Source organism: Grammomys surdaster, unplaced genomic scaffold (genome assembly GCF_004785775.1).
Source record: "Grammomys surdaster isolate TR1022 unplaced genomic scaffold, NIH_TR_1.0 126131, whole genome shotgun sequence".
NCBI classification, from domain to species: Eukaryota; Metazoa; Chordata; class Mammalia; order Rodentia; family Muridae; genus Grammomys; species Grammomys surdaster.
Genome location: NW_021620939.1, coordinates 6,146,423 through 6,159,222, shown reverse-complemented (window position 1 = coordinate 6,159,222; position 12,800 = coordinate 6,146,423). Strand labels below are relative to the sequence as shown.

Below are 12,800 nucleotides of genomic sequence, written 5' to 3'. Positions count from 1 at the left end.
TTTTTGGTTTGTTTTTTCGAGACAGGGTTTCTCTGTGTAGCCCTGGCTGTCCTGGAACTCACTCTGTAGACCAGGCTAGCCTCGAACTCAGAAATCCACCTGCCTCTGCCTCCAAGTGCTGGGATTAAAGGTGTGCACCACCACCGCCCAGCAGTTACAGCCATCTTATCCCTAGGATTTTCCTGTCTGCACTTTTCCAGTGCTGAAATTACAAGCATGGACCATCACTCCCATCTTTTTTTTTTTTTTTTTTTAATCTTTTTTTTTTTTTAAATTTATTTATTGTATGTAAATACACTGTAGCTGTCTTTAGACACCCCATAAGAGGGCATCAGATCTCATTACAGATGGTTGTGAGCCACCATGTGGTTGCTGGGATTTGAACTCATGACCTCCGGAAGACCAGTCAGTACACTTAACCACTGAGCCATCTCACCAGCCCCACACTCCCATCTTTTTATTGTTGGTCCTGGGCATTCAATTCAGGAAGCAGTTTACCAACTGAGCTATTTTCCCAACAACCTTCATCCGTTTGAGATAGGGTCTTGCTAAATATTCTGGCTGCCTCAGATTCCTTGTGCTGAGATTTAAGGCCTGTGCAACTTGTCTTTTTTTGAGATAAAGTTTCATGTAGCACATGCTGGCCTGGACTGCCTACTACTACTACAGCTTCCAGAGTACTAAGGTTATAAGGTGTGTCACTTTACCTACATTGTACTATATACATTGTAACAAAAATTTACCTTTTAAGCCACTTTAAAGAAAGTATAGATAGAGTTCTATGGGATTAGTTACATCCAAGTTACAACCAACAGTGACTATTGCTAAAACTTCAATATATCAGAAACTCTGTAACAATTAACTTTCAGCTTCTTTTTGTAGCCCTGATAATTTTTACTTTGCTTTCTCTATGAATTTTGTGTTTCAAGTGTAAATGGAATGATACAATATGTTTTTTTCTGTGTTGCCTTACTTGGCTTAGTATAATAGTTTCTTAAAGTTGATTAGATAGTATGTATCAGAATTTTATTCCTTTTCTCATTGAATAGTATTTCATCCTTTGTGTAGAGGACTTAAATTTTTTTTTTTTTCCTTTAAAAACATGTATGTGGGGCTGGAGAGATGGCTCAGTGGTTAAGAGCACTGACTGCTCTTACAGAGGTCTTGAGTTCAACTCCCAGCAACCACATGGTGGCTCACAACCATCTGCAATGGGGTCTGATGCACTCTTCTGGTGTGTCTGAAGAGAGCAATGGTGTACTCATATACATAAAATAAATAGATAAGTCATTAAAATATAAAAAAAACCAAAAACATGTATGTGAAAAAAAAAAACCACCATGTATGTGAAGCCAGGCAGTAGTAGCGCATGCTTTTGATCTCAGCACTTGGGAGGCAGAGGCAGGTAGATTTCTGAGTTCGAGGCCAGCCTGGTCTACAGAGTGAGTTCCAGGACAGCCAGGGCTATACAGAGAAACCATGTCTCGAAACAAAACAAAAAACCCCCCAAAACCCATGTTTAAGAGTCTGTATGTGCAAGTGAGTGTAGATGCTTATGGAGGCCCCCAGCATTGAGCCCCTGGGGCTGGAGTTATAGGCAGTTGTGAGTCACCTGGTGTGGGTGCTGGTCCTCCGCTAGAGTGGTACTCATCCGTAACTGCTGAGCCTTTTCTCTAGCCCTTACACTACGTTTTTTTAAAAAAAGTCCTCATCTCAGAAAAATAAAAAAATAAAATAAATTTAACACTTGGCTGTAGTAAATAGTGTGGTGAACATTGATGTATAAACGTCTTTGATACTTACTGTTTGGTTGTTTTTGCAATGTACTGTCAATCTAGACCTTAGGTTTTATATATCCCATGCTACTCAAGCACCCTACTGCTAAGCTAACAACCCCACTCCAGCTCTATGGTAACCTTCAACTTTTTTTTTTTTTTTTAAATCTTCAAACTAAAATTAAATAAGCATGTTATTAATAATTATTATTTTGTTTTGTTCTTTGTTTTTCCGAGACAGGGTTTCTCTGTATAGCCCTGGCTGCCCTAGAACTCACGCTGTAGACCAGGCTGGCCTCGAACTCAGAAATTCACCTGACTCTGCCTCCCAAGTGCTGGGATTAAAGACGTGCAACACCACTGCCCGGCAATAAAGATGCTGACCTATAAAGAGGATTCTTTTTTCTCATAACCTATTTTTTGGTTCCCTGGAAACCAGTTTTGCTATTATTTAGAGATGTTTGTTTTTATGAGACATAGTCTGTCTGTGTAGCTCTGGCTGTCCTGGAACTAGCTCTGTAGACTAGGGTAGCTGGTATTAATTATTATTATTATTGTTATTTTTTAAGGCATGGTCTTAGATAACCCAGTCTGGCTTAAATCCTGTGTAGCCGAAAGAAATGTTTTTATTGTATCTTAGGTGCATAAATGTTTCGCTTAATGTATATGTGTGTACTCTATGTACCTGGTGAGAAGGTCAGAAGAAAACATCAGATCCTAGAACTGGAAGTGTAGATGGTTATGAGCCACCTTGTGGATGCTGGTAACTGAACTCAGGTCCTTTTTTTTTTTTTTTTGGGTCTGTCCTCTCTGGGAAGACCATCATTTGTAAGATTTATTTATTTTCTGTTTCTATGAGTACACTGTAGCTGTCTTCAGATACACACTAGAAGAATGCATCAGATCCCATTGCAGATGGTTGTGAGCCACCATGTGGTTGCTGGGAATTGAACTCAGGACCTCTGGCAGAGCAGTCAGTGTCTTAACCATTGGGCCATCTCTCCAGCCCACAGGTCCTCCTTAAGAACAATAAGTAAGTTCTCTTAACTGCCTTCGTAGTACTAGGACTGATGACATGCACCGCCACACTCCACTCAGCTCTTGTCTCTACCTCTAGTAGTGCTCGGATTATATCTGTCACACCTGGATGGCCCTGGATGGATCTAATTTATGGTAGTCCTCTTGCCTCTCTCTCCTGGGTGTCAGGATTACTGATATGAGCCATCTTATCCTGGCTAACCTGGAAACCAGTTTGGATTCTAGGGGGAATTCAGTTGCTAAACTGAAACTAAGGAACTGATATGGAAGGACATGACTAGGAATGTAGTTCTTAGCTTGATGTGGAAGCTTGCCCTCTCTGAGGACCAGGTGAGCCATGTCCAATGTGAAACTATTTCTTTTTACTTGAACTTTCACAGCTCTCATTTGGATATTTATACTACTAGTTGTAGGATCTGGGCCTACTGCAGTTTCACTTGGGCATATATTATCTTCAAAATTCACTACATGGCTCATCTACTCTTTCCATCATATAGAATGTGATAGGTGTAGGGCGTAGTCAGTAAGCTAGGCTAGTGTTTGTATCTTCTGGGGTTGATGGTTTAAAACTTTAGTTTTTAGAACTAGTTGATATGGTAGTTAACCAAGTGACTCCTTAGTTCATTCTGACCTTTGTTGTCATGCTGTTCATGCATCAACATTTCAGGCTCCAGTTACACTTTGGTAATGGGTGCTAGAGAGATGGTTTATTGCTTAAGAGTACTTATTGCTTTTCCAGGGGACCAAGTTTGTTGTCTAGTATCCACATTTTATCTCCAGGGGTTCTGATGCCTTCTTTTGGTCTTCTCATGCACAGCATGTTCATGGTGAGCGAATATATATGCAGGCAAATATGTACACACATAAAAAATAAAAATATTTTAAACTTTGATAATAGTTTGAGATTATTTTAGATCTAGAAATTGTATTTTTTATGACCAGTGTCTTGTTCTTATTTTAAAATTTAAAGTGTGTGTGCATACATGCCATGATGGTTGTGAGGAGGTCATAATATCTTTTAGAATCTGTTCTCGATTACTTTGTGAATCCCAGGGATTGAGCTCAGGCCATCAGGTGTGCAGCAAGTAGCATTTATTACCTGTTTTGTCTACATTTACATCTGTGTGATGTTGTTAGGTCCTCTGAAAATGGAGTTACAGACAGCAGTGCTCTGCAATGTGGGTGTTGAAAATTGAACCGAGGTTCTTTGGAAGAACAGCCAGTGCTCTTAACCACTAAGCCATTTCTCCAACCTCCTGTCCTTTTGTTTAAAGATTTATTTATTTATTTTATTTATACGAGTACATTGTCTTTCTCTTAGACATGCCAGAAGAGGGCATTGGATCCCATTACAGATGGTTGTGAGCCACCATGTGGTTGCTGGGAATTGAACTCAGGACTTCTGGAAAAGCAGTCAGTGCTCTTAACCTGAGCCATCTCTCCAGCCCAACCTTCTGTCTTTTATTTTTTGTGAGACAGTCTTGAGTAACCCAGGCTGTTCTTGAACTCAGTATGTAAATGAGGCTGACTTTGAACTCTTTGGAGGTAGTCCTGCCATCTTTCTCAAGTGTTCGGATAAGACCTGAGCTACCAGCGTGGCTTCTCTGTCATAAAACACAAAACAAAACAAACTTAAAATTTTATTTCTTCTTTGGTGCTAGGGATTGCATGATAGACCTAATGCATCATAGGCAAATGATCTCAGCTACGTTTTCAGCCCTCTCTGGGAATCCTATGGTTCATATGTTGGTCTGATGATGCTCCTTCATTTGTGATATTTGACATTCACTTTTTTTTTTTTTTTTTTTGGCTTTTTTGAGACAGGGTTTCTCTGTGTAGCCCTGGCTGTCCTGGAACACACTCTGTAGACCAGGCTAGCCTTGAACTCTTGAACTCAGAAATCCACCTGCCTCTGCCTCCCAAGTGCTGGGATTAAAGGCGTGCGCCACCGCCGCCCGGCCTGGAACTGTTTTCTAAAGAGACTTCCTCCATTGCCAGAGATCTTTGAGTAGTCTCCTAGTCAGTCATCCTGAAGCAGTTTTTAAGTTTTCTTTGTGAACAGAGCCACCTTTTTTTCTTGAATTTTTGCCGTAATATAGTTATAGTTAATAGGTCCTTTTGGTGTTTTAGGATTTTTTTCCCCCCTTCCTGCTTTTTTTGTTTGTTTCTTATGTAGGTTTCTTAGGTAGCTCTGGCTGTCTTGGAGCTTGATATGTAGATCAGGCTCATCTCTGGTTCTATCACATCAGGCTCTTCCTGCCTTTTGGAAGATTCTTGACCTATTAAAGCCTTTTCTTCCATTGCTTTATTATGTAGTGTGGTACCTGCTTGTAAGCTGCTCTGGGAATGTGGAGGGCAAAGGATTAGGAGCTAAGGTCATCTTTGCTTCATACGACATTTGAGTCCCTACTGGGCTAAGTGAGATTTTGTTCCCCAAGACTAAAGCAATCTAGATGTGGTGATGGCTCATGTAGTAATTCAAATAATTCAAAGGCTAAGACAAAAGATTACTTTGGTTTCTAGGCTAGCCTAAGCTACATAGTGAGTTCAAGGATAGATAGCCTAGGTTATAGTGTGAGACCATGACTAATAAAAACCAAAGCAAATCAACAGCAACAATTAAAACAAAACAAACAAAAAACAAAGAGAAAGCCTAGTATAGCAAGCGACTTGCTTATAATCTTAGCACTGGGAATGTAGAGGCAGGAGGATCAGACATTCAAGGTCACCTATGGCTAAGTCAGTCTGAACTTAGCTTGAGTTATATCTCTCGTTAAGCCATCTTTCCAGCTCCTACATGCTGCTTTTGAGTGGCCTGATTCCAGGTACTTCAGCTGTCTCCTGGTTTTCTATCCATTATCTGTTAGCATTGATATCTGCACCTATAGCTTTATGGTTTTCTCTTTCTTTCTTTCTTTTTTTTTTTTTTCGAGACAGGGTTTCTCTGTATAGCCCGGGCTGTCCTGGAACTCACTCTGTAGACCAGGCTGGCCTCGAACTCAGAAATCCACCTGCCTCTGCCTCCCAAGTGCTGGGATTAAAGGCGTGTGCCACCACCGCCCAGCTGAAACAAGCATTTTGTATCAGTTCTTCAGATACTCCTCCCCTTCCATCTGAGAAGGTAGAACAAAAGGATAAAATAATTTCAAATATATTTGCTCTTTTCTTAGAAAGGAGCTCAGAACTAGACTGCACTGCTTAAAGAACAAAATTACTGCTATATTGAAGAGGGCGAGGGCAAGGGAAGATAAAAGTACCATACAATGTTCCTAACTGCTTTGAAGATGGCTTTTTCTTTTTTTTAACATTTTAATCATTTATTTGTTTTAGGGCCGGTGTGGCCATGAGTATGTACATATGTACATATGCCATGACACACACATGGAAGCTAGAGGACAACTTGTGGGAGTCAGTCCTCTTTTCACCTCATTTGAGTCCCGGATTGTCAGGCTTGGTGGCAAGTGCCTTTAGCCTTTGAGCCATTTCATCAGCCCAATTTCTAATTGGATTTATCATTGTTATATGTGATGTGTATGAGTGTGGGTATAAACATCCCACATGTATGTGTGGAAATCAGAAGACAACTTTTGAGAGACAGTTTTCTCTTTCCATTGTGGTGTCCAGTGATGGAATACAGGTGGTTAGGTTTATGCTGAAAGGACTTTTATTTACCCTATCTTGCCATTTTGCCATTAGTTTTTTCCTGTGGTTACTGCTTGTTCTTTGGATGAATAAGACCTTGAAAACTTCATGTCAGTCATTTTCATGACTTGTGGATTGATTTTTTTTTTCTCTTGACATCAAGTGTTCTTTGTACAAAGTATTTAATTTTGATGGTATGCTTTATTTTTTTCCTTTTATTTGTTGTGTCACATTTAGAAAACCCTTGTAAATCCATGAAGATCTTTCAGTAGCTACAAGAAAAGTCCTAGAGATAAGTTCTCAGTTTCATTTAGGTTACAAGCCTGTCTTCAAAGCAAACACTGGTGAGGATAATAAGTGTTGTGATTAACTGAGCCAGATAGTGTAAGATTAGCCACATAGACTAAGGAGGTTAGTGATGAGATGCTTTTTCTAGTAATGGACACATAAGTGCTGAAAAAATTACTCAGGAAAGAACTATTGGAAGTGAAATATTCTTTGTTCACTAAGAAGTTTAGAATGCCCCTGAAAAAAAAAAATATATATATATATATATATATATATATTTAAATTAGACCTTGAATTTTGAAAAAAAAATTTGTGTGTGAAAGTGTTTGCATCCTACATTACTTGTATGAAGGTCAGAGGCATCTATGGGAATCACATTTTTTTTCTTTTCTCCATCACTCCTCTCCTCCAGCCTTCTTTTCTTGAGACTGGGCTTCTCTGTGTAACAACAGCTCTGTAACTTATCTTGTAGTCCAAGCTGGCCTGGAACTAATAGATCTGCCTGCCTCTGCCTCCAGAGTGCTGGGATTAATTGCAAATGCTACCACTAGCTCAGAATACACATTTTTAGTTTAAAAAAAAAAAAGTTAATTTGTTTTATGTCTGTTCTTGTCTGTATACATACCACAACATGTTTGTGGAAGTCAGAGGACAACTTGTGGGAATTAGTTCTTTCTTTCTATAAGTCCTGGGGAAAGTAGTAAGATGTGGTGGCAAGTGCCTTTACTAGCTAACCATCTCACAACTTTAACTTTTTTCTTTTTTTTTGGACAATGTTTCACTGTGTATCTCTGACTGGCCTTGAATTTACAGATATGCAAGAGTCGCAGCTTCCAGATTGCTGGGATTAAAGACATGTGCTGCCCGGCGGCGGTGGTGGCGCATGCCTTTAATCCCAGCACTCGGGAGGCAGAGGCAGGCGGATTTCTGAGTTCGAGGCCAGCCTGGTCTACAGAGGGAGTTCCAGGACAGCCAGGGCTACACAGAGAAACCCTGTCTCGAAAAAACAAACCAAAAAAAAAAAAAAAAAAAGACATGTGCCTCCACCCTAGGCTGAAAAAAAAGTTTTTTTATAAAGATTTTTTTTAAGTGTGTGTGTGTTTGAAGAAATTAGACAGAGGATAACTTTTGGAAGTTGATTCTCAATATTATATAGATCTAGGGAATTGAACTAGGGGGTCAGACTTGGGAACAAGTGCTGTAACCCATTTTTACCTTCTCTTTTTTTTTTTTTTTTTTTTTTCCATTTTTACCTTCTCAATAGCACTGTATAAATATTTTAAAGTGACTTTTCAGAATATCCTTGATATTTATCCCTGATAAAATTAACAAGCGAGGATTAAGTAGTTTAGCCTATATTTCATGTTCTAGAGTACTTAATTGTGATTTATTTTATACAGGTACCACCCTGGCTAGAGTTTGGTAGGAAAAAGATCTACTTATTGAAGCTTTCTTGACATAGAAAGAGATGTGGGGGGATTCTCGATCTGCTAACAGAACAGGACCTTTTCGGTAAGTCTTAAATTTTAAGTATTGAACTTGTTAAGTATTTATAATGTAACTTTTGGCCTACCATAATGGCAGATATTTTCTTTGTGGAGAAATAACTAGCTTTTTAGAACTAGAAAATATTTGTAAAGTTTCTAGTAATTTCTAAAGTGAGAGTATGTGACCAGTGTTCTAGGTGTTTTTTTCTGTGTCTGTTTTTCTTCAGTTCTCTCTTTACATGATATTGGGGATAGAACCCAGGGCCTAGAGTGTGCTTGACAAGTGCTTTGGCTCTGAGCCATAGCCTTAGCCCCTTGATAACCTTTTACCTGTCCTGGAACTTGATATGTAGACCAGGCTGGCCTCGAATTCACAAGAGATCTTCCTGTCTCTGCCTCCTGAGTGTTGGGATTAAAGGCATGCACCACCACCGCCTGGCTGAAAATCATTCATATCTATCTATCTATCTATCTATCTATCTATCTATCTATCTATTTTCTATTAATTTTTTTTTTGTATGTGTGCAGGCATGTGAGTACCACAGCACAGGTGTGAAGGTCAGAAGACAACTTGAGAGAGTTATCTCGTTTAACCACATTGGTCAGGGGTCTGAACTTACATTTTCAGGGTTAACAGCAAGTACTTTTACCTGCTGATCCATTTTGCTGTCTCCTACCCCCCAAGTCAGGGTTTCTGTGTAGCCTGGCTGTCCTGGAACTCATTCTGTAGACCATGCTGGCCTTGAACTCAGATCTGCCTGCTTCTTCCCAATTTCTGGGATTAAAGGCATGTGCCACCACACCTGACAACATTTTTAAAATATTAAAAGAATGCCAGAATCATTTATTCATTTATCTGTTTGGTTTTGTTTTTTTTTTGTGAAAATGGTATGAACTCACTAATAGCCCAGACTGGCACTGTAGTCATGGCAAATCCTTCTTTTGTATCCCATGTGTGAGATTATTTACATACTTTTGAGATAAGGTTTTATAGCGTTCCTGGGCTATGATCTTTCTACCCCAGCTTCCTGAATATCTAAGATTGCTGGTCTGTATCACCACTCTTATCTTCTTCATATTTGTTAATTCTTTTATATCTTTTAACAAAGCAGTTTATACTTGGAAAGCTAGCGAAGTATGTTGTTTATAGAAGCTTCATTAAGGGGCTGGAAGGATGGCTCAACAGTTAAGAGCATTTTAAGAGCAAAAGATCCAAGAGCTCACATCAGAAGCTTACAACTTTCTGTAACTCCAGTTCTCAAGGATCCCACTCATGTTCTAAACTCCACAGGGAACTACACACACATATACACACATAAAAATAAAATCCTGAAAGCTACATTAATTTCATTGATTTATGTCTAGACTCTAGAGCTGTGTCTTGCTAATGACATTGATATGCTTTTCTGAGTGACATGTGTCAGTTTTAGGGATCATTGGGTATAAAGAAGAGTGGAAGGGGTATCACTGAGTTACAAGTGGATTCTGCTTTAGATTTATAGGGAATACTTAAAAATACTTATTTATGTGTATGTTTATGCACATGTGTGTCAGTGTGAGTATATGTTGAAGCCATATGTGGGTAACAGAACCCTCAGAGCAGGAGGTACAAGTGCCATGTGCTTGTGGGATACTAGGCCTGACAATATCTCTTTGCATTATCCAGATTGACCCCAAACTTGCAGTTCTCCACTCCCAGCCTCTCAAAGTACTGGGAATAAACTTTTTAAAAACTTAGATAATTAATGTATATTATTTGTATAAGTGTTTCATTCACACGTAGGCATATGCACCACATGAGTGCCTGTTGCTCACAGAGGTCAGAACAGTGCTCTGGGATCCTTGGAACTGAAGTTTTTTACTGCTCAGTTTGTTCAGGCATGGTGGCACATGTTGTTACTCCTAGCACTGAGGAGACTGAAGCAGGTGGATCTCTGTGAGTTTGAGGCTAACCTGATCTACATAATGAGTTCCACAACATTCAAGGTTATGTAGAGAGACTCTGCCTCAAAAACAAAACAAAACAAAACAAAATAAAAAGATTGTTAAACTCCAGTCTGAATCAGTGCTTATATGTAAGATTTAAAATATTTATGTTATCTGTCTTCTTAGCCTATTTATTGACTGATAATTAATTCTTTTGTATGTCAGGCTATTTCTTATAGTATTAAGGTGGTTTAAGCAGTCATTCAAAAACATTAGATTTGGTTCTGTTGAATGGTTCCCCCTTCAATTTTTTTTTTTTTAGACAGGGTTTCTCTGTGTACCCTTGGCTGTCCTGGAACTCACTCTGTAGACCAGGCTAGCCTCGAACTCAGAAATCCACCTGCCTCTGCCTCCCAAGTGCTGGGATTAAAGATGTGCGCCACCACCACCTGGCCCTTTCACTCAATTTTAAAACACCTTTGTTTTGTTTGGTTTGGTTTGGTTTGGTTTGGTTTTGGTTTTGGTTTTGGGTTTTTCAAGACAGAGTTTCTCTGTGTAGCCCTGGTTATCCTAGATCTCACTCTGTAGACCAGGCTGGCCTTGAACTCAGAAATCCACCTGGCTCTGCCTCTTGAGTGCTGGAATTAAAGACATGTGCCTCCAACACCATCCATCTTTTAGAAGAATGATTTATTCATTTTTACATATGTGGGTATATGTCTACTTACCACATTCATGTCTGTCTGTCTGTGTCTGTCTGTCTGTGTACCACATTCAGTCAGTACTTGTGGAGACCAAAAGAGGACATCAGATGTTATAGAACTGGAGTTACAGCAAGCTATGAGCCATCATGTGGTTGCTGGGAATCAAACCCACTTCCTTTGGAAGAACAGTCAGTGGTCTTAACTAATGAGCTATATCTGCAGCCAAAGCATCTTTTTAAAATTATTTTTTATAGACTATTTTGTCTTTGAACCATTAAACTTACTTAAAATTTTATTTCCTTATTGTAGGTTATCAGTTGCTTTTAAAAAATTAAAAAGATTTTTTTTTCTTGTTTTTGAGACAGTGTTACTCTGTGTAACAGCTCTAGCTGTCTTGGGACTTGATTTGTAGACCTCCAACTCACAGAGATACTCTTGCCGCTGCCTCTTGGGAGCTGAGATTAAAGGCCAGCCTCTCTCCTTCCCTCCCTCCCTCCTTCCTTCCTTTTTTTCTTTTGTTTTCTTTTTCTTTTCTTTTCTTTCTTTTTTTTTTTTTTTTGAGATAGGGTTTCTCTGCATAGCCTGAGCTGTCCTGGAACTCACTCTGTAGACCAGGCTGGCCTCAAACTCAGAAATCCTCCTGCCTCTGCCTCCCAAGTGCTGGGATTAAAGGCGTGCGCCACCATCACCCGGCTTCTTTCTTTCTTAACAGAATTTTACTCTATTTCAGGCTGGACTTGAACCGGAGGTAAGACTCCTGCCTTAGCCTGAACTACTTTGATTATAGGTGTGAGCTACCATACCTGACTTTTTAAAGTTTTTATTTGTTTGTTGGTTTTGTTTTGTCTTTCTGTGTAGGCCAGACTGGCCTTGAACTCTTGATCTTTCTGTGTTCTTGTAGCCCTGGTGGGCCTGAAACCTGCTATGCAAACCAAGCTGGCCCCTCATAGAACTCTTTACTCTGCCTCCAGAATGCTTGGATTTTTGTTTGCTTAGGTTTGTTTTTGGTTTTGTTTTGTTTTCTTTTTATTTTTTTTTAAAGATTTATTTATTTATTTTATGTATGTGAGTACAATGCCACTCAGATCTCATTATAGATGGTTATGAGCCACCATGTGGTTGCTGGGAATTGAACTCAGGACCTTTGGAAGAACAGTCAGTGCTCTTAACCACTGAGCCATCTCTCCAGCCCTTTGTTTTGTTTTCAAGACAGGGCCTCTCTATGTAATCCTAGCTGTCCTAGAACTTGATATGTAGATCAGGCTGACCTCCTAGAGATCCTCCTATCTTTGCCCAACTCACTAACTACTAATTTTTAAGTTTTTTGACCAGAGGGAGATAGCAATCCATTTTTGGAAGACTCAGAAAATAAGAAAAAAGGGTATTTTGCAGAAAAAATGTCTTATTTTCTCTTTGAAATACTTTTTTTCCATAAGATTATTTCATATTAGCTTAAGATAATTTCTATAACCACTGGTGTTCATTGTTTTGAGGTTGGGTTTCACTGTGTAGCCCTAGCTAGCCTTGAACTTGGCTATGTAGACTAGGCTGGCCTTGAGCTCACAGAAATAAAAGGCATGAGCCATCACTCTTGGTACTACTGCTGTTTTATATTAATAGAACTGTTTTTTTGATTAGACTATAAAATTTAGATATAAGAGCTGTACTGTGGTAGGTTACTGTAGATCTACTTGACTTAGAAGGGTAAGATAATTTTCATGGCTGTATTTAAGGACAATGCTAGATGTGTTCTGGTCAGAAAAATGTCTACTTTTAGATGCCTCAGCAGTCATTCCATGAGGGTTGGAGGAAGCTTGAGTATTCTCAAAGCTAATGAATGACTTTAATGATTTTTAAGTATGGGAGATACTGTGGTTAATGGTAACATTCTAATTTTTGTGTTAAGTTTTATTCCTTATGAATATTTAAGCTTGTTTGTG

The 12,800-nt window shown here is 39.1% G+C and overlaps 1 protein-coding gene across 4 annotated transcripts in view; it reads left to right on the top strand.

Annotated features, from left to right (window-relative positions):
* Rbm6 (RNA binding motif protein 6) overlaps positions 1 to 12,800 on the top strand; it is a 98,774-nt gene that overhangs the window by 2,725 nt on the left and 83,249 nt on the right. For 3 of the 4 annotated variants that reach the window (XM_028756827.1, XM_028756829.1, XM_028756828.1), the window contains exon 2: positions 8,144 to 8,255. In XM_028756827.1, coding sequence (XP_028612660.1) covers positions 8,212 to 8,255 — 44 coding nt within the window. In that variant the 5' untranslated portion in view covers positions 8,144 to 8,211. Of the gene's footprint in view, positions 1 to 8,143; positions 8,256 to 12,800 lie in introns of those variants that run through there. The other variant, XM_028756830.1, reaches the window with a different exon arrangement.